This window comes from Dasypus novemcinctus, chromosome 22 (genome assembly GCF_030445035.2).
Source record: "Dasypus novemcinctus isolate mDasNov1 chromosome 22, mDasNov1.1.hap2, whole genome shotgun sequence".
NCBI classification, from domain to species: Eukaryota; Metazoa; Chordata; class Mammalia; order Cingulata; family Dasypodidae; genus Dasypus; species Dasypus novemcinctus.
Genome location: NC_080694.1, coordinates 57,894,959 through 57,915,202, shown reverse-complemented (window position 1 = coordinate 57,915,202; position 20,244 = coordinate 57,894,959). Strand labels below are relative to the sequence as shown.

Genomic DNA, 20,244 nt, shown 5'->3' with positions numbered 1-20,244 from the left:
AGAAAAATAGGAAATTGATGAGCTAAGCAGTCGAGTCAAGAAATAAGAAAACAAAAGGAAGGAAAATGAAGGAAATATAATAAAGACAGGAGAAAAAGGAATGACCTTGAAAGGACTGACAAAACTGAAGGCTGACTCTTTGAAAAAGACATAAAATAGACACTTTCAAGACTGATGAAAACTGAAGGCATTAAAAATATACTCAAAAATTTTAAAAAGTAGGACAGAGCTATCAATGCAAAACAGGTTAAAGATTCTTGGAAGAATCCTACAAACAGCTAACAGAAAATCAGACAAAATGAACCATCTCCAAGAAAATATAAATTACTAAATTGTCTCAAGAATTAGGTAACCTGCATTAATCTATAACAAAAGAAATTAAACCCCTAGTGAAAAAAAAATCTACGGATATGTTTCACCTGCACACAGCACACAAATAACAACCATGGCCATGTGGTTTCCCAGGAGAGGGAATGACGATGTCCACTCTATGCAAATTCTTCCAGAGAGAGGAAATGAGAGAAAGCTTCCCAACTAATTTTACAAAGAGAGTATAACTTGATATCTAAACTAGACAGTCTAGACAAGAAAAAGAAAAAATGCAGGTCTTTCTCATTTATTCACTTTGATGCAAAATTCCTAATAAAATATTAACAAACAAAGTCTAGCAGTAAAAAAACCAAGGAACAACATCATAATCAAGAATGGCACCAATTAGAAAAATGTATTAATGTGACTTACAACAAGAGCAGATTGAGAGGAAAATATGATCAATTACCACAAATATAGAAAAAAAAATAACTATTCATTAAAAAAAAATGAGCAAATTAGACTGGAAGCAAACATTCCCAGCTGGATACATAAGAGCAGAAACTGCCTACCCAGGAACTACTCTCTTCTGTTTGCTCAGTTATAAAACCCCAACTTTGTTGGGAATATCACTGTGACCAACTTAAATACTTATCTTCCCAGACTCCCTTGCAGCTTAGGATAGGTGGCAAATGAGATTAAGTGGCAGTGTGCTAGAGACTTCTGGGAAAGTTCTGATTTCCTGATGCATGTGCTTCTTTTTCTCCTTCCCTTTCTGGTCTGAGATATGCTTATAAAAGGAGAAGATTCATAGGTCTTGTCTATTGTAAGACCAATAAGTTACCTGGATGATATGGCCATTAAAAAAGCAAATTTAACCCACGGTTGAATAAATAGAAGCAGAGTATTTCAAAGGAGGGAGGTGGTATGGCCAGATCCTATGAAAGTGGTCTGTTTTGTCTGGGATGCCAGACTACGTTTACTCAAGAGAGAATAACAAGAATGGTAAACAGATTCCAGACAATAGCATGTGAAGAACATCCAAAGAGCTGAGGACATTTACGTTGGAGAAGGAAAGACTTAGCAATGGTTCACAAACATGTGAAAGTCTGGTAAATAGAAGAGTCTTAAAGAGCATAAGCCACTTCCCAGAAGACATGAACAAGACAGCTAAGTTGCAACTATAGGGCAGATTTTTGCAATAGAACTATTAGAAAATGGATGTTCCAGAGAAAGAGCTCAATATAGAGAGACTGGCCAATGATGGTTCACAGAGATATGCAAGCACTCAATACTTCAAAATCCCTTCCAGCCTTGTGATACAGCTACTCAAACCACATAGGAGAAAAATCTATCACCCAGGCTTTAGTCCATTTTAATTCGAGTTGGCTTGTTTTATATCACAGGGCCATGAAGTATGGGGCCATGGCAAATTTATTCACACTGACACACCACACACAGGGAAGCCGTCTCCGGGAGTACCACAGCAACGACCGTATGAATGGGCAAATCCGTTACCCTCTTGGCTTAATCTTCCCTTGTACAATGAGCAGGTACTTTATAGAACGTCTTCCACTGGAAGATGCTGCCGGTTAGTGGCAGAAGCAGGATGAGAGGGTGGCAGAGCTCCCGAATCCCAGTCCAGTGTTCTTTGCCCTGTTCTAGGCAGATTTTAGTGCCCTTTCCTTTAGGGAATACTTTTCACCTATAGTTATGCCAGGCAAAAGTATAAAGAGGGGTCGGCGACCTGCAGAGGGTGGGCACAAAGCCCATGAGTACTCCTCCAGCCCTGCTGGGAGTCACGGTCGGAAAGCGTCTCCCCTGCTCTCCGGCCGTGAGTTCTGGCTAATGGTAGCTGAATGACCGTGAGGCCCACTGCTCCTAGACCTGGCCCTGAAACCTTGTGTGTGTGACACTAAGCGCCTTACGATCCTCCAGCTGAATGGACAGGACTCCAAAGATCCGGGGGAGTTGGAAGGGGTAGACCTGCAAGAGAAAACGAGCCTGGGTCCCTGAGGGACCACGGAAGAAATAATCTCACTGGACTAGGACATGAGCAAGAAATGAACTCGGAAATATTGGGGCGGCCACTGCGTCAAAGTCTGCCCCATTTGGCAGTTGGCGTGGTCCGAACTCGACCACTGCCCCCTCGTGCCCTTCAAACGCAGCATTTGTGCTCTGATTTTCCCATGTGGAAGTCTTTCCCCCACAGCAAAGACGTTCTGAAAGTCACTTCCACTAAGGAAATACATTTGTTTTTTAAACAACAGGCTTTCGGGTTGTGCAAAGTGTTTTAGCAAGACTCACCAGCTTTCCACCTAGAAGAGAAGGGTGAGGGAGAGATGGGGCTTCCCAGGCCACCTACCGCTGCCTGGGTGGGCTGCTGCTTCTTATTCCGCTTCGGCCTCAGCTTGGTGAAGTGCTCCAGCTTCTTCCCTTCCTCGGAGGGCAGCTCCGCCATGAGACCCGAGCTCCGCTTCTCTTGTCTGAAGGACGGCAGAGGCGGGTCTTCGATGTGAATGGGCACCTCTTCCAGAGCTTTATCCAGGTCAAACTCCATTTCTAAGGTCAGACAAAGCCCAGGTGGAAACTTACTACAAATCAAAGAGCAAATCCCCCGCAGGAACGTCAAGGCCACCGCAGAATCAACAGCACCCATCTGCAGATGACCGGACGCCCGCAACAGTTACCCGTCAGTGACCCAGAGCCCCCCTGGGAATCGTCCCTGAAGTGGCCCGAGGGCCTGGCTTCGCTGAAGGTCGTTTCAGAGTCACGGGAAGTTGACGGCATCACATACTCACTTACCGAAGGCCCTGGAGACGGGCCGCAGCATTCGGCTATGAATACTCTTCCTTTTGGACTTAGGCGTCATCTAGCAATAAAATAAAGAAAACATTTGGAGAGGGAATCATGGAAAACATGCCTTGCAAACTTCAGAAATGTTCTGGACTGCTTGTCAAAATTCAGGATGTCCCCTTGAAAGATGGCTTGGTACCACCTGATAGCTTTATTGAAAAGACTGAAACAATACATTTCTAAACGTTTACCATCTCCTCAAATGATAGAGCCGTCTTCTTGCTTTCTTTCCCAGTCCTAATCGGTTAAAATCTATTTATATAACTAGAACAATGAACAATACGGAATTTAACTTTAAGTTGTACACGAGGATGTTAACATAGATTTAAAAGACAAGATTTAAAAAACATCGAAAATCAGTTGCTGAAAATTATACTGTTATCACAGTACAATACAATAAGCTGCACTGAACTCGTAGTGTGTGGCTTCAGCAATTTAAGCAGTTAAATTCTTTGTTTCACATTTCTGCCGCCAAAATGTTGGTTTTTACTTTATAGGCAAAGACTAATTTGGAAAAGTTGCATCTGCTTTCCTTTCCCGGTAAGATGTCATTGATCCTGCTAGTCCTTAAAAAATGAGACCACATCCCAAACCATGGCCAAAACTTCTGAAGATCACGTTCCCAGTTTGGGTGTCAATTGTTGATTATGCAGAGCCGACCCTAAGAAAAACATTATCTTCTCCCTCAGTAGGGTCACCCAAAGTCAAGGCTGCAGGGAACCTGGGTCTTCACCTACGTGAATAAACTTGAAGGAAAAAGCTGAGCCACGGAGACGAGCAAGGCTATCATTCAAGCGGTCGGTAGGAGAGGGCCAGGGACAGAAGCAATTAGGAAGGCCAGCGCAGCGCCCTGTGTACCATCCACTGGTCACCAAGACAGACGGAAGGTAGGGATGTCTTAACTTATTTAATGGCTATTGGAAATGTGTAAATTAACAGACAACATAACTGAAAGAACTTAGTTTGCAGACTTTCACCTCATTTGATCAGTTGTCATTTAAGGCTTTCTCAAAAAAATCCACAGGGCTGAAAAGCTTTCTTGGTTTCAAAGAATAAATCAGTTCATGTTGAACTTTAAAGACAAGAAACTTTACACTTTTGACCTTATAATGTCTGTTTTAATAATAATATCTTTCTGCTATTATTTACTGTCAGGAGAAAAAGAAGAGGAAAAACGATGAGCCACTGTATTAAATCCAGACACTTCTTCCTGAAATGTACTTACTTATTTGGTTCTTTCAAGGTTTTGTTGTTTCTTTTTTTAAAGATTTTATTTATTTCTGTAACCCCCAAACCCCATTTATACTTGCTGTCTGCTCTCTGTGTCTATTGGCTATGTACTTGTCATCTTTTTTTAGGAGGTACTGGAAACCAAACCTGGGGCCTCCCATGTCGAAGGGAGGCGCCCAATCACTTGAGCCACCTCTGCTCCCTGCTTGTTGTGTCTCTCATTGTGTTTCCTCATTGTGTCATCTCATTGCACCATCTTTTTGTGTCAACTCGCTGTGCCAGCCTGCTGTGTCAGCTTGCTATCTTATCTTGTTCATCTTCTTTAGGAGACACTGGGAACTGAACCTGGGACCTCCCATGTGGTAGGTGGGCGCCCAACTGCTTGAACCATATCTGCTTCTGGCTTTCAAGGTTTTGTTAAAGGCAATCAGAGAAATATATATGAAGCAACCGGCTTTGCAGGGTCTATTAAAAACTGTCAGTCCAATGCAGGTGGAAAGGAACCCAGTTTCAATGCAGTTCTCCTCAAAACTGGCTGGAGAAGTGAGTAGCCTGACTGGTTTGTTCACAAGGGAAACCTCTGAAAATAATTAATTCTCAGGAGACACAAACTGCCAAAATATATGCTGTGTTTAGTCTTGGAAAGCTCTTCAGTATTCTATCCACCTTGTACAAAACCAAGGTACATAAAAGGATCAAGAAGTAGCTTGGGATATAAAAGCCAACCCACTTCATTTAGATAGTCTCTATAAATAGAAAAGAATTTAAAATAACGCATGTCGACCTTTTTTTTTCCCTGTGGTTCAATTAGATTTTATGTAAAGGATATTTGTGGGCAAAAAAAATCACCTGGCTTAAGTTTCCCTATAATCAAAGCCTTCATCATCAGTGCCAAGTGCACATAAAAATGTATGTGTTGTATGTATATCTGATTACATTCATTTTATAAAAACATACCTATTTTTCATACAAAGAAAGAAACCCATTTACAATCCAACACCCATCTAAAGATGACTCATTCAGTCGAACCTAACTTGAGAGACATACTGAGAAACACATGAAATCATCAGGAATTTTTGGTGGCTGACATCAATCACAGGGGAACTTAGCTGCTTCTCTTGGTCCATCTTCCTAATGCCATAAAACCTAGCATGCAAAGCTTGAATATTTTTTAAAATGCATTCTAATATACTGTGTTGCATTCCTTTATCTTTACAAGCACAAATAATGCCTAAAAGTATTTCCCATAAAACTCTTTTACTGTATTTGACAAATCTGTTAGTTCTGAAACTTTGCCATGTTTGGACAAAGCCATGGTCTTTTGCTACAATATGCAGGACTGACTATGAGGCCATTATACAGTTTCTATAATGGATATTTAGAATGCAACCTAGTTTCATAGTTTCTCTTGATTGATAAATTGTCTTACTACCTATTTCTCTCATGGGATCTAAGTATAACAACAGAGAGGAGAATAAAAAGAATCTTACTTCTCTCATATTTTCCCCCCTTTGGATTTTTTTTTTTTCTTTAACAGTTTTACAGAAAGTCCTGACTTGCTCAATTGTATTGGCTTATTCCTATGGGCCCATTACATATAAATCTAAAGTAAGAGGAAATGTAAGCATCAACCTTATGAGTATCCACCCAAGAGTATATTTAGGAACAAATATTCACTGTTTCTCTGAAGAGTTGGTTTATTTGCAGTCCCCTGCCCCTTGGTTAGCTGAAATGCATCTGGAAAGAGATTCTGACCTCACCCTCCTCTTTCCATTAACTCTCTTCCCCTTTTATACCAAACTGAAGGGGTTAATTTGCTCAAATCCCTTCTTCGTCCTCCTTTACAGTTTCTGAACCCTGGTCAGTATAGAAGCAGTTTCTGCATCAGGGAAATCACAAGGCTCCTAGAAGGGGCAGCAATGAACACAGAAGAGCTGCACACGGCAAAGGCCCTCCCTCAGAGCAGCTCATGGCGAAACCCGTCAATCTTTCCTTTTGGCCTAGATAAGATGACCTGATCTCTAAAAAATGCATTTTGTGAGTAATAAGAAGTGATTAGCAATCTTCACATCCTCAAGAAATACAGGGGAAAATGTGTTAGACCCTTATTTGCAAAGGTAACTTCAGAAGGTATATGCTAAACAGAGAGTTCTTTCTTGTCCAGGTATCACAAGCATCAAGAAATCCCCACCATGGCAGACGGTAACAAACAAAATGCCATGGATCTGTTCTCTAAGGTAAGCTTCAAAAGCAGCGACGATTCCTACATCACTCAGAAATCTTATTCATTTGAACCAATTTTCACAATGGATTTAAAATCATTCTGCCTCTGGTGCAACAGATATGCTCACCTCCACCACAAGTTAAAGGCTGATGTTGGAGCCTTAGAAACAACACAACATCTCTTAGTCTGTTAGCCCACTTTTAACATGTCATTTCTAGATGCTCTAATTTAAAACAAAGGTTAAATTGCTCCTATCCTCAGAAACAGAGAATGGGGTAGTTGTTCTGTTTGTTTTATCGCGTTTTCACAAAGAATAATAAACAACCCTTTCACTCCAACCCCAGAATCCCTAATTACTTTTCCTTCCAAAGGTTTTTTAAAAAACCCACTCGTACTTGAGAAGCAGATTGGTAAAATGCTTCAAACACAGGAAGCGAATCGTCATGCTGATTTTCCTTAGCCTTGGATTGGGTCCAAAACAAGGAATACAACAAGAATCAGAAATAAACAAATGAACCACGAAACCAACTTGAAGCTTAAATAATTATATTTTAGTATGAATGGGGGAGGCCCTTTCCCTCGTGAATGTCCGTACCCTCTTGGTAACACTCTGCTTGCTGGCTGGCGCATGGCTGGGGATACTTTAAATTCATCGGCCGTTTTGCTAGCTGAACCATCTTGTTGAACACAGTCTTGTCTCTAAATTGCTGCCTACTTCATTCAGGAACTGCAGATGGATGACGAAACTCCAGTCTCCTGGGAGACCAGACAGCACAGATGCAAAAGGAGCCCCAGAATATAAACCAGTACAGCGAGACACCGCAGAGCCACCAAAAAATACTTACACTTGTACAGCAGAGAGTCTCCATGCAGCAAAAGGAAAGGAAAAAAAAATATGAATGGGAGAAAAAGCAACAGCGTTCCTAGAAAAGGGGAGGGAGAAAGACACCATTCACAAGCAAAGAAACAGAAAAGCTTCAAAATGCATAAAAAGCCTTCACGGCAAAGGAGGGAAGCAGGAACAAGGCCAACGTAGCATTGGCTAAGGGAAGCGAACCCAGCATTTTATAAGCAGAAGCACAATTAAAGCCTGAAAAACTGCATGAACTTGTACATTCAGAAATGACCGCTTTTGCTCCGTGTGTGCAAAGTGACACTTATCAAGCCCATGAGGCACTGGCCCATTTTGGGGGAATGGAGATGTCAACAGCTGCAGAGGCACATGGTGGACATAATACTGGATGGACATCTGAAAACCGCAGGCAGGCCCCGGCTGTGGGGCCACAGAGTCACGGGGGGGAAGGTGTATCCATGAGCACGTACACACGCCCATTCCGGGGAGCCTTTTCCAGCGTTCTATGTTCCCCACCCCGTTTTAGGAGTACACATCTCTGAATTCTCGCTTCCCCTTGAGTCATCAAAGCTTCTCGGGAAGGCTCTGAGCCAGAATCTACCCTCAGCAGGAACTTGTTCCTGTCAGCGTCATTTACATTTCACACCAAACCTCCAGTTCAATAATTTTTAAAACCTCATGGGTCATCAGTAACAGTTGTTAGGACATCCTCTTATTATTCTGAAAATTCATGCAAGAATTTTTAAAAGCCCCCAAATGAAGAAATCCCGTAGCAGAATGTGAGGCTTTATAAAAGCACAGGGCATGTGTGTGTGTGCGCGCGCACGCGCTGAAGGATCCTTTCCAAATCTGCTAAAAACTCACTTAACGATGCCCAGCCCCACCTACATGGGACTGACTTTTCTCCCAAGTTCCTTTCTTAGGTGTCAATTTTTCTCACCATAAAATGTGTTGAAAGAACGGGACTCTCGACTTGTACCTGCTGTCACAGTAAGCGGTCCAAGCCCCTTCCCAGGAAAGGCAGCCCCTAAATACAAGGCACTTCCCAGCACCTGCACCGCTGCACCTGTCACCATCAGGAGGATTTGCTTATTAGACAGGCTTCTACCAGAAGTCTCTAGGCGTCGAATTTCTAATCTCCAATCTTCCAATTTCATACTCTTAGGCAATTTTACTCAAATATACCTTATTTTTATGACCATTAGTGGGAAAACCTTGTTGAGTGAAAAAATATAAAAATATATTTTCCAAATACTCTTGAATTTCCCAGAGTAAAGATTCCTGCCCTGTCTTAACCCATATCCCCCTGAAAGCTTCCTTAAAGGCGATTATAGATATATAATCGAGTTATGCTGAAGGTTAAGTCCCACAGATAATTTTAGAGTCTCCTTCTCTTTACTGAAAGGCTAATTCAACAAGCCAAGACCTTCTGTCCCAATTATCCACCTAAAGATCATCACAAGCAAAGGGGAGAAACCTTTCAGTAAGTTCACTTCCTAAAATGACAAGCAAGCAAAAAACCTTCCTAGGATGAGGGAAACCACAGCAACGGACAATTCAACTTTTCCTTTTTCAGTGGAGTGAAGATCACTGGCTCATTCCTCCACTGCCTCTGCACAGGTTCAGCGCCATCCCAGCAGGACGAGGCGGCTGAAGGGACACCATCTTTGTGAATGGGGCCGCCACCCAAGTGCGGTGCTTTCCCACCTTTGCAAACGATAGGCTTGTTTGAAAAAGAAAATCACTACTGTAACACCATTTCCTAAAACGGCATTTAGGCACAATGATAAAACGGAGGGGTATAATATTATAAAGGATAGTCCTTTTCCACAGACTGTTGTCCTTAAGTCTCCTCATTTCATCTTATACTGATCAAAAAAATCTCCTCATGGAGTGGTGTCTACCTTTTCAGCCAACAACCTTTTTTGTATATACACCTCTTTATCCCAACAACTTATTCTGAAAAGTCCTCAGATTTATAGAAAAAGATGCAAGAGTAGTATAATAAATACCAGTGTCCTCTGCTCGTCATTTCACTTAGATGCACCAGTGAGCATTTTGTCACACGACTTTATTTCCTCTGTAGTAGGGGTTCTTAACCTTTTTTGTTCCAGGGACCCCTTTCCTAATCAGGTGAAAACCACAGACCCTTACTAAGTGCAAACTAGACTGTGTATTATTTAATAAATATATCACACCTGCACAACATGTCTCCCCAAGAATGTTTATTTTTTTGAATTTCAATTCAAGTCAGTGACCTCTTATTAAGAACTCCTGTTCTATAGTCTTTCACACCCACACACACCTATACACATACACACACAGCTACTTTATTTCTGGCTGAACCATTTAAAAGTTGCTGACATCTTGACACATCACCCTTTATTTAATATTTCCATGTGAATACCCTAAAAATTATATTCTCCTACATGACCATACGCGACATCACCTCGTCTACAGACTACAGTCCATTCAAATTTCCCTGACTAGACCTCTAATGTTTTATAACACTCCCATCCCCCATTTCAGGTCAGAATCTAATAACCCATTATATTTGGTTATGTCTCTTTAGTACCATTTTATCTGACACAGCAGACCACCCACCTGCCTTTCTTTTCCAAATACTGACTCCCTTGAAGAATTCAGGCCAACTGTTTCATAGACTCTTACATTTCGGATCTGTTTCCTTATAATTAGATTCAGGTGAAACATTTTTAGCAAGAACGCTGCTTGGTGGTGATGCAAACTGCTGACTGAGTCACATCAGGTGGCACACGATGGCAGGCTGTTCCACTACGGTGATGCTAAGTTTTGTCTCTTGATTAGGTGGTGACCTCCCAATTTTTCCACTGAAAAGTACCCTGGCCCTTGGTAATTAAAACAACACTGTGAGGATACTTCTAGTCCACCTGGACTAGCCCTTGTTTTGGGCTAATTAATACACCCTGCCTAATTAATACACCAGGAGTTGCACAATTGTGATTTTCTCTATTGTTATTCCTACATGTATTAGCTGGCATTCCTTTGTTAATAACTTTCCCTCAAGGTCTTTAACTTCTGTGTCCTCCTCTTTTTATCTATTTATTTTATTATTACTATCGACTCATAGATATTTTATTTTATTAATTCAACACATCACTGTGTTGAATTAATAAAATTCACTGCTTGTTGTTCTTTTGGTGCTAAAAAGTTTCCCAGAGGAAGCCATTTCAATGGAGCTTTTTGTCCCATTGGACTTGGGAGCCAATCTTTGCTTTCCGACACAAGATGCCCTAGACGCACCATGTGCTCTTCTGTACACTTATTTTTGAAATTGATGTGGATCATCCCTGTATAATGAAGTAGATTTAAAAATTAAATATGACTCTCCTAGATTTTCGGCTAAGTCAGCACTCAACGGGAATGAAAATTATTCTTAATTGATTTCTACCCTCAACCGAACAGAATTATCACCTATGTACTTTAAAAAGTAATTTTAATGCATTTCCATTTTAAAAATCTGAGATCACCACTGAGAAAAAGAAGTCTAATTCTTCTTTTGGTGAGCACTGCCCAGGATGGCATCTTCTCCTCAAAAGTTTAGGAAGAGAGAAGAGGGAAGCGGCTGTGGCTCAACCGATTGGGCTCCCGTCTACCACATGGGAGGCCCTGTGCTCGCCTCCTAGGGTCTCCTTGTGAAGGCAGGCTGGCCCGTGCCCATGGAGAGCTGACCATCCACACCCGTGGAGATCTGGCTCAGCAAGAAGACGCAACAAAGGGATACAAGCAGACACAGAAGAATGCACAGTGAATGGACACTGAGAGCAGACAGCAAGCAAGCCGCTGGGGGGGCGGGGGGTAGAATAAATAAATAAATCTTTAAAAAAAGAAAAAAAAAGTTTAGGAAGAGGGAATGGATGTGGCTCAAGCAGTTGAGTACCCACAAGGGAGCGTCCTGGGTTTGGTTCCTGGTGCCTCCTAAAGAAAACACAGACAACAGCAAAAACAATAAGCAGACAAGCAAAAACAACAAGCAAACAGCAGAGGGAGCCATCTCAGGGGTGGGGGGCGGTGGGAGAAAACAGACTATTAAAAAAAATTTAGGAAGAGCAGGCAGGTGGAAGTCATAACTCAGAAAGCCGCAGTACATCAATGGACAAAGGGGGAAAAGACTTAGCGATGTGCCACATTTCCTACGCAACATTAAATCCCACTATTCACATCACACTCATTAACTTTTATATCTAGAATCTCATTTCATATAAAAGTTAAAATGGCACCATGATGTTAAAATAAAAACATTCAGGGAGCAGCACTGATGACAGGCTATTGAGAAGCCTGAAATAAATGAAATAAAAATGGTTCATTTCCTTCTTTCCCAGATCTGCACAATTGTTTTTCTGATACAAGAAAATTAAATCTTTATCTTCCTAACTTTGTCATGTTTTCCTCTAGGAAACAGTAAATGATTCACTTTTTGTTCATTTTCACTCATCTTGAGGCTGATGACAAAGTGAAATTTGCACTTGAGTCTTCTCTTTAAAGAACGAATATAATCTAACACATTTTTCGTACAAATGGGTTCAAGAACGAAACTACTTGGTACTGAGTGGGAAAATTCTTGAAGTATAATACTTTATTGTGCTTTAAGCTCAATGTTACTCCAACAGTCTTGGAAAGCTGAATGCCATTTGAACATCTTCTTTATTGTAAAAGAACAAGCAGTTTTGAAAACCTCCACCTGGGTATTTTATCTGAGAGAGACCTTTTAGCTCCAGCTCTTTGGAAAATCCATATTTCAATGGAAGGCGAGATGAGAGGGTCTAGAGAACAAAGAAATAATCTCCTCCAGAATGGACATCAAGATGAAGTAAAAACAAGCCCAAAAAAGGCTTGACGTACCACATCTGATTTACCCATAGAAGACGAAGTTCTATGCAGATGACAGATTGCTAACAGCAGACTAAATCTTACACTTGCTTTACTGCTTTAAAAATCTTCAAATAAACTCCAGTGGTGCCATATAGCAAAGATGGAAGGTCACTGGAGGGCCTGGTGACTTAGGGCTCGTGGGAGGACTGCCGTAATAGACCAAGAATCACGCCTGGTTCTTGCCGATTTATAGTCACAAAGAAAGTGGCTCAAATTTCAGAGATCACTAAGCTGGTTGGAGATTAGATCCTAAAACCCCTTTATCCTACTAACTCTACAGCAGGGGTTCTTAACAAGGGGTCTGTGAACTTGAATTGAAATTTTAAAAACCATTATTCTTGTGGGGATGTGTTGGTGTGGGCGTGTATTATTAAATAATACACAGTATAGTGTGGACTTGGTATAGTGTGGACACTATACAGGGAAGGCTTAGCAAGTCATGGTTTTCACCTGACTGGCAAAGGGGTCCTTGGAACAAAAAAAAGGTTAAGGACCCCTGCTCTACCTCAAAGAGAGCTTCAGGTAAAGATGGCTTACCACCAAAACTGATTAAAACTTGGTCTGATTTGGAAGCTGTGATATGACCTTTGTCAAACTGTTCAGTTTAATCAACTCCTTTTATTTAATATCTCCTTTGACTGGATTCTCAAGAGAGAATCTCCGGTGAGATTCTCCAAAGAGAATGGACTCTCAAGACATCCTTCTCAAAATTACAGATCCATTCTTTTAATGGTTATTTACTTAAAACTTTAGATCACCATTTTTACTAATATATTTTATTTCACCCATAAGGAAATTTGTCAAAAACAACATACATTGCTTGCCACTTTTGAGTTTTCACTGGCTTTGATCTTGTTTTAAGATGAAGAAGAAGTGAAGGTGAACGCTACTGTATGAAGGTTGATACATTTTTTTCCTTTTTTGATAACAAAATGAGAATGGATTTCAAAGTATGTGGGCACAGCCTCTGCCCGTTGTCCTTCTTTAATATTAACTCTAACAACCGCTGTCTGAATGTCTTTCACTGACATTCTCCAACATTTAAAGTCTCAACATGAAATAACTGCGTGCAGAAGGTTAATTCATTCCGCCTCTGGGGAATGGAGACCACATGGCGCACAGCTAGCGGCATAACTGGGGCTTTGCCACCATGCAGGATGTTCTGAAATCTTTCTCAGGACAAAGCCACTTTAGCCATGGGTATGACGTCTTTGGATTTCAATTGTTCAAGGGCTCTGAAGTGGATTTGAAGCTGCTTCCTGAGGAAAACCCTAGCTTGGACTGTGGGTACCAATCCCACAGCTCAGCTCTGGGTAGACTTCCGGCCAGGCACAAGACACGGTCACTCACCTCAATTCTTATCATCAGAGGTTAAATCTAGCACTTCCAGGCTCAAGGCTCCATCCTTCACCAGCACCACAGAGTCGTGCAGTCTTAGCATGGGCCCTGGCCTGAAGTCTGCCATTGGATATCATTCTCATTTCCCCCTCAACTCCAGCCACACCATCTGGCCTGTTCATCTCTAGTTCAGTCATTATTAAATTTGCAACCTAAAATAGTTTCTCAAAGAAGGCAGTGCATCTATAAATTCAACAAATGAATACAGGGAAGGTTCTGTAATCTAGACTAGAACATATAAAAGAAATTCTTTACAGTTATAGCGGGAGCGTGAAAGTCATTTTTTTGGTCTAGTTTCCAAGCGTGCTGGGCTGGTTTTCAGTATGAAAGTATGATTTTCTTCAGCCTACATACCATAGGCCAAAGCTAAAAGCCATATACTTTATAGTTTGAATTTTGTTAAGGGGTAGGCTTGTGAGAGAGGTTTGGCCTCGGCCCTAAGAACTGGGAAGTCCTAAGGATCAAATTCCAGCCATGATAGTGGTGCAATTAAGAAAACTGAAAATGTGGGTGGGCCAATGTAACCATCTAAATGTCCACATTTCAGATGAAGAATAAAGGTTTACTCCCCCTGTCCCCAACTAAGGCTTCTAAACAATAACTGGAATAACTAGAGATTTAGACTGAATCGTTGAGTTTATCTGGTGCACCCCACTTTTTACTTAGATGATCAAAAACATCAGGCACAGTCGGCGCACTTGTTTCCTCTCCCCATCCACTCATATTTTAGGTCACTGGTTTTTTTAATTACAGAAGTCGTGGGCTTATAGAAAAATCACGCATCAACATACAGAGTTCCCATATACACCCCATGCCCCGCTGAGCACCTTGCATTAGAGTGGATGGTCAATTCTTTTTTTTTTTAATTCCCAAATTTCAGTTCAAGAAATTCCACCCCATATTTCAGCTCAAGTAATTCAGCTCAAGTAATTTACTCTTGGGGGCTATTTGTTAAACCTCAGATTCTATCAGGCAAGAAAGGAAACTACCCAACTGAAAGTCAGGGACAGCCCGAGGAACCAGGACATAATCTGGAAGGACATATATGTCTTCTGCACAGGCAGCTTCCGGGGGCTGAGAGCATCCACCACACTGTGAAACTGATCAAGTGGGCAGCCTTGCTTGCCCCACGATGTGGAAGGATTTGCTGCAATGGGGTAGAATCGACTCTCAGTAAAGGGTGGGAAAAAAAACAACAACCCTAGGAGAAAAGAATTAACCCGAGTCACAGAGGGGTCATCCTCTGGACCCTGGGTGCAGAGATGTCACTTCCCTGCCCCAGTATCCCAGGGCCTTTCTCTCTGGGACCTGTGCCAGCCTCAGGACCAGGGATGCGCTTTTTGGAGCAACAGTGCTTGGAGGTGGGCTCCCAGCTCGGTGCCTCTTGACTAACTGTGATACGGGGTGAGGCTGCTCACATCTCTGGGCTCTGAGATGTGCACAGGGAAAAACGGGTTAAGGTGGCTACTAACCACTCCCTCCTCCCCACATGGCCACTGTAACAAAGCATCATCACTGCATGTCATGCTGTAGGTGGATGGTTGATTTTCTCCTTTTTATCCTAAGTCACCAAGGATATAACCCATTATGGCCTCACGAATTGAACCTCACAGGTTTAAACACAGGAGTTTTCTACAGCTCCTAGAGAAACAGATTATTGTTGATATGTATTGATGACATCAGCCACACAGAAATTAAGACTCGACTCCTGTCCCAGCAAAGAGCTTAGGATCAAGTAGAAAAGAAGAGCATACAAGTAACTACGATGCAAAGTGGCACATTAAATAAAATTTACCAAGTAATGTTTATGTGCTGGGCACTGCCCTAGTTACTGGGAAGACATTGCAACAAACACTAAGTCCCTGCCCTCAAGGAGCTTATACTCTATGATGGGGAGATGGACAGAAAGTGGGTAAGATCACAAGTAAGAAAGATCATTTCAAGTATATGTAAGTATTGAGAAGACAGAATAGGATAATACGGTAGAATGACCACAGGGCTTCTTTGGCTGGGGGGGGTGGGGGGGTAGGGGAAACGTCTCTGAGGAGATACTGGAGCTGACACCTGAATGCGGGGGAAGAAGGAAAGACCTGGCGAAGAGTGTTCCAAGTTGAAAGAACAAGAGCTGAGATGGAAGCCTCAGCGAGTTCTAGAAAGAAGGCCATAGAGGCTGGGGAGATGTGAACAGGAGAGCTAGAACAAGGAGAGGAGAGAGGCAGGTGCTGGGTCATGAAGCACCTCATGGGCCAAGGGAAGAGGCTGGACTGACTAAGGTTCCAATGGGAAATCACGGGTGGGTTTCACACCTTCTTAGAAACCAAACTGATTCATACTTTAGAAAGTTCCTCCGGCTACTAAGTATGGGGTGAACTTCTTGCAGGGAACCAGAGCAGAGGCAGAAGTGCTACTTACAAGTCTGTTTAAGGAGCACAGGTTTTTGTTTGCCAAAGGGCTGCCGCCACAAAGTACCAGAAGTCTGTTGGCTTTTATAATGGGGATTTATTGGAGGTAAAAGCTTACAGCTCCAAGGCCATGGAAAGTACAAATCAAGGCATGCTTTCTCACCAAAGCCAGCTACTGGCGATCCTGGGCTGTTGCCATGCGGTGAAGCAAGATGGCTGCCCATCTCCGTGGAGGCTTCAGCCTTCGCCAGGCTCACCTTTTCCTCTTGAGTGGCTCCACAAGCCCAGCCTCTTGGGGCTTCGTGGTTAAGTGGTCCTGTAGTTCTCTCTTTCCCGGCCTTAGTCTCGGCTATTCTGCTCTCTTCCCAAAGTCAGCTGTAGGCTCTCAGCCAAATGGCTCGTCTCTTCCCAGGCCTCAGCTGTTTGAGCCTCTCCTTGCTGTCACATGGCAGGATCAAAAATGGCAGAGCTCTCTCTTCCTGCTGTCTGTCTGTGTGAGTCCATTTATGTCAGGCCCAGCAAGGGGGCAGGGACTCAACCTGAGTCACACCTCACCAACACAGTCTGATAAAAAACCCTACAGCAATCTTAACAGGGAAGCGAATCAAAGGTCAGTCTCCAGCTGAATTTAATTCTGTCGAAGGCCATCCACCCAGAGGAACAGATTAGCTCACAAACATAATCTCCAACTGCCAAAAGGCAAGAACCAAAGGCAGCGTGGATAAAGGACAGAAGCGGGTATGGAGAGTGAGGAAAGGAAAGAGACGGAGGCTGACTGCTGGACACAGGGACAACTATGGAGCAGAAGCCGGTGTCCTGCATCTGGACTAGGAGGGCTAGGGGCTAGAGGTGGAATGCAATGATTCTGGTTTGGACACCTTGGCTTGAGATACTTGTCGGACACCTCCATGGAGATGGCAGGTAGGCGTTTGGATATACAAGTCGGTAGCTCAAAGTAAATTGACATAAAGATCATGAATGCAGAAAAAGTAAAGTGCTTATGGAGGTGAAGAGGCAGCGATGCCCTCCCAGAAGGTGGTCTGGGAGCTCACCTGTGTGGAGGCTCTCTACCTGTGCACAGGTGACCACTGGGCCAGGCCTGGATGCTGAGCACCAGAGCAGCTCCACAGTTCCCCTGGACTTTCCCACTGGGGCCTCCTAAGCACCTCAAAGGCAGTGGGCCCAACATGGAAATCACTGATCTCCGCTAAGACCTGCCCTTTCTCCCACAGTCCTCCTCTGGACAAAAAACAGTGAACCCTAATGAAAACCACAGACCATAGTGGATAGTACAATTATCACACTATGCCTCCAATTGTAACAAATGCACCACACCAATGCGAGGTGCTAGTAAGGCGGGGAGGGGTCATATAAGAACTCTTTTCTGCATGATTTTCCTGTAAACTTACAATTTCTCTTATTAAAAAAAATTTTTTAAGAGAATGAATAAATCATAACCAACCTCCTGTCCCTTAGTGAGACCTGTAAGGCTCTTTGTGCTCTGGCTCATGCTTTCCCCTCCAGCTTTTACTGCTCCTCTCCCCTCATCCCCCCATCTTCCCATCATACCAAAATAGTATAATAGTGCCTCAAGATATGTTTTCTCCTGACTCCAGGTCTCTCATCTCTGCTAAATTTACTTACTGAATTTCCTCTCAGCTAATGTCTCTTTCAAATGCACCTACCTATCTACCAGCAGATACAGAGGGCCTACTGTGTGCCAGGCATATGCTTAGAGCCTTCCTCCAGGAAGCCCTCCTTGATGCCCCCCTCCCCGGGCTGAATGCCCCTTCTCTGTGCTTCCGTAGTAACTTGCATAAAGGCCTATTAGAGCACTTTCCCACAACATCTAATACTTCATTTTAATAATGTATAACCACTTGGATTAAGAAAGTGAGCTGGGGCCCATAACGAACAGATTTTTTAAATATAAGGATATTAGGATGACAAAATATGATACCAGAATTAAGGCTGAACCCAACTTCTTCAGTTCTTCAGACCCTGAACACTTCATGCTGGCCAAGTGCACATGCAGCTCTGAGACCCTCAAGTGACAATTCAAAAGGTAGGCCCAAGCCATGACACAGAACGTGAAAGCACAATGCACCATGTCTAGGGCATAAAGAGCAAACTGGCTGCTCGGCATGTCCACTCTCCCTGATAAAGACCTGGATTTCTTCTGTGTTTATTTGTAACGAGTGACAAGGGCATCTGGGGATAAAGGCAACAGGGACCCCAACAGAGGACCAGACAGTCCACAGCACAGAGAGGAGCAGGCTGTGCACGGCTAATTCCTCAAATGGCCCTTAAGCAAGACCGTGACCTAACGTAAAGGCACGCTTTGGTAAAAGCAGTTCTACGGGAGCGTGTAGCAAGAGGTAGCAAGGGCTCTCCAGAGCAGCCCACCCTCAGCTGCCCCTGTGCTCTGCCTTCGGGTGCAGCGGGGAAAGAAGAGTCAACACAAGGGCTGCTGGGCACCTCCTACTGTGGGAAAGTTGAAATACACAGGGAAGAGGAGTCACCCGAGATGAAAGTTCCCCAGCATGTTTTGCTCTAAGAAGTGTGTTTCATGTCACAACCCAATTTCACATACATACCTGGAACAAACATCTGTATAATCTGATACTTCTCATTCCTACTTTATGCTCTAGTTCAGATCAGTTTTTTATTACTGTTGGTCACAACCATTCAACTGATTCCTGGCTCATTTTGGGGTTGTGACCAGCGGATTGCGAGATGAATTTTGTACTAATCCAAGGCTCTCTAGCTTTCTTCATTTCAGTAAGACTCACATCTTTTAACAACCAAGAAAATACCATGTGTGGGATTTACACGGATGTGAGTTCTGTGGTCATCAGAACTGGATTCCCACTTCTGCCATCCAACCCAGCCCACTTCATGGACCTTCCATTTGTAGCAAGAAGCCAAGTAACCCAAGCACTAGGCCTGGTATACAGTGGAGCTAAAATAAGCATCAAATGAATGAATGACCCTCTGAGGCTCAAGAGATCTTTTGATAGCTCATCTCCATCTAAGAATTCACCAACACCTTGAAGTGAATTCACCTCCTCCAGCCATTCCCTATTCCTCTCTCAGGGCGACAGGTCCTCTGTAGGGCTTCTCTCCTCCTCCTTTAGACAGGCTCTCTTGTATACATATGATGAACAAGAAGTGCATTCTTAATAAAGGTACTCTTTTGTCCGTTTAAGTCAGAAATTAAAGAAAAAAAAAATCTGTGTCCTCTAGGGATTTAGTCTTTGATTTCAACTGGCAAGCAGTGACAATATGGAGTTTTCTGATGTAAGAGAAAGTTCATTTCAAATGTGTCATTGTGGCACTGTGGAAACATGAGGTGAGACTAAGTTCAGAGAAATTATTTTATCTCCTATTGGTTCTGCTGTACTCTCTCCAAGGAGTCATTAAATCCATAGTTGCTTTAAAGGACTTAACAAGTTAGACTGGATTAAACATTTGTGTGTGTGTTTAAGGGAAATATAAGTATACTCCTATGTCACCCACACACACACATACACACAGGTAATCAATGGGATATTTCTGTTTTATAAATCCACGGGTTATTAGACTCTTTTGCTTAATTTAACTCACAAGGGAGGCCACAATTCTCTTTTATAATTATTGCATATCAAAGTTAAGCTCCTAAGAATCATCATTTCTAAGCTGCAAGACAGGTGCACGATCTGGATGCCGTTTTGGGGATCCCCCAACGAGCCACAACTGGTTCGTGTCCCATGTCTTTTAAGGAAGGGAATTTACTAAGTCCTCCCCATCTTCCTTCTGGGGAGTCGGGTTCAGTGCGAGCTTTGGGACTCTGCAGGTAAAGCAGCGGAGAGGCAGAGGGTTCTCAGCCTCCCAGGAATGACGGTGCAGGTGAGGCGTCCAGAATCATGGACCACCCCTGGCTCCTGGGGGAGGGGGCGGGAGTCAGGACAGCTGCACCTCGGGCCTCCTTTTCATCCTCAGAATGATCTCTCTGGAATAGTGCCTTTGCAAGAAATGCTCATGCCAGTTAAAAATTAAAAGTTGATGGAGGGAAGCGGACA

General features: G+C 42.9%; 1 protein-coding gene across 4 annotated transcripts in view; it reads right to left on the bottom strand.

Annotated features, from left to right (window-relative positions):
• The window catches only part of CARMIL1 (capping protein regulator and myosin 1 linker 1), a 312,625-nt gene that overhangs the window by 28,060 nt on the left and 264,321 nt on the right, over positions 1-20,244 (bottom strand). For all 4 annotated transcript variants that reach the window (XM_058285333.2, XM_058285334.1, XM_058285335.2 and 1 more), the window contains exons 30-31: positions 3,115-3,181; positions 2,675-2,871 (exon numbers count right to left, since the gene is read on the bottom strand). In XM_058285333.2, coding sequence (XP_058141316.1) covers positions 2,675-2,871; positions 3,115-3,181 — 264 coding nt within the window. The remainder of the gene's footprint in view (positions 1-2,674; positions 2,872-3,114; positions 3,182-20,244) is intronic.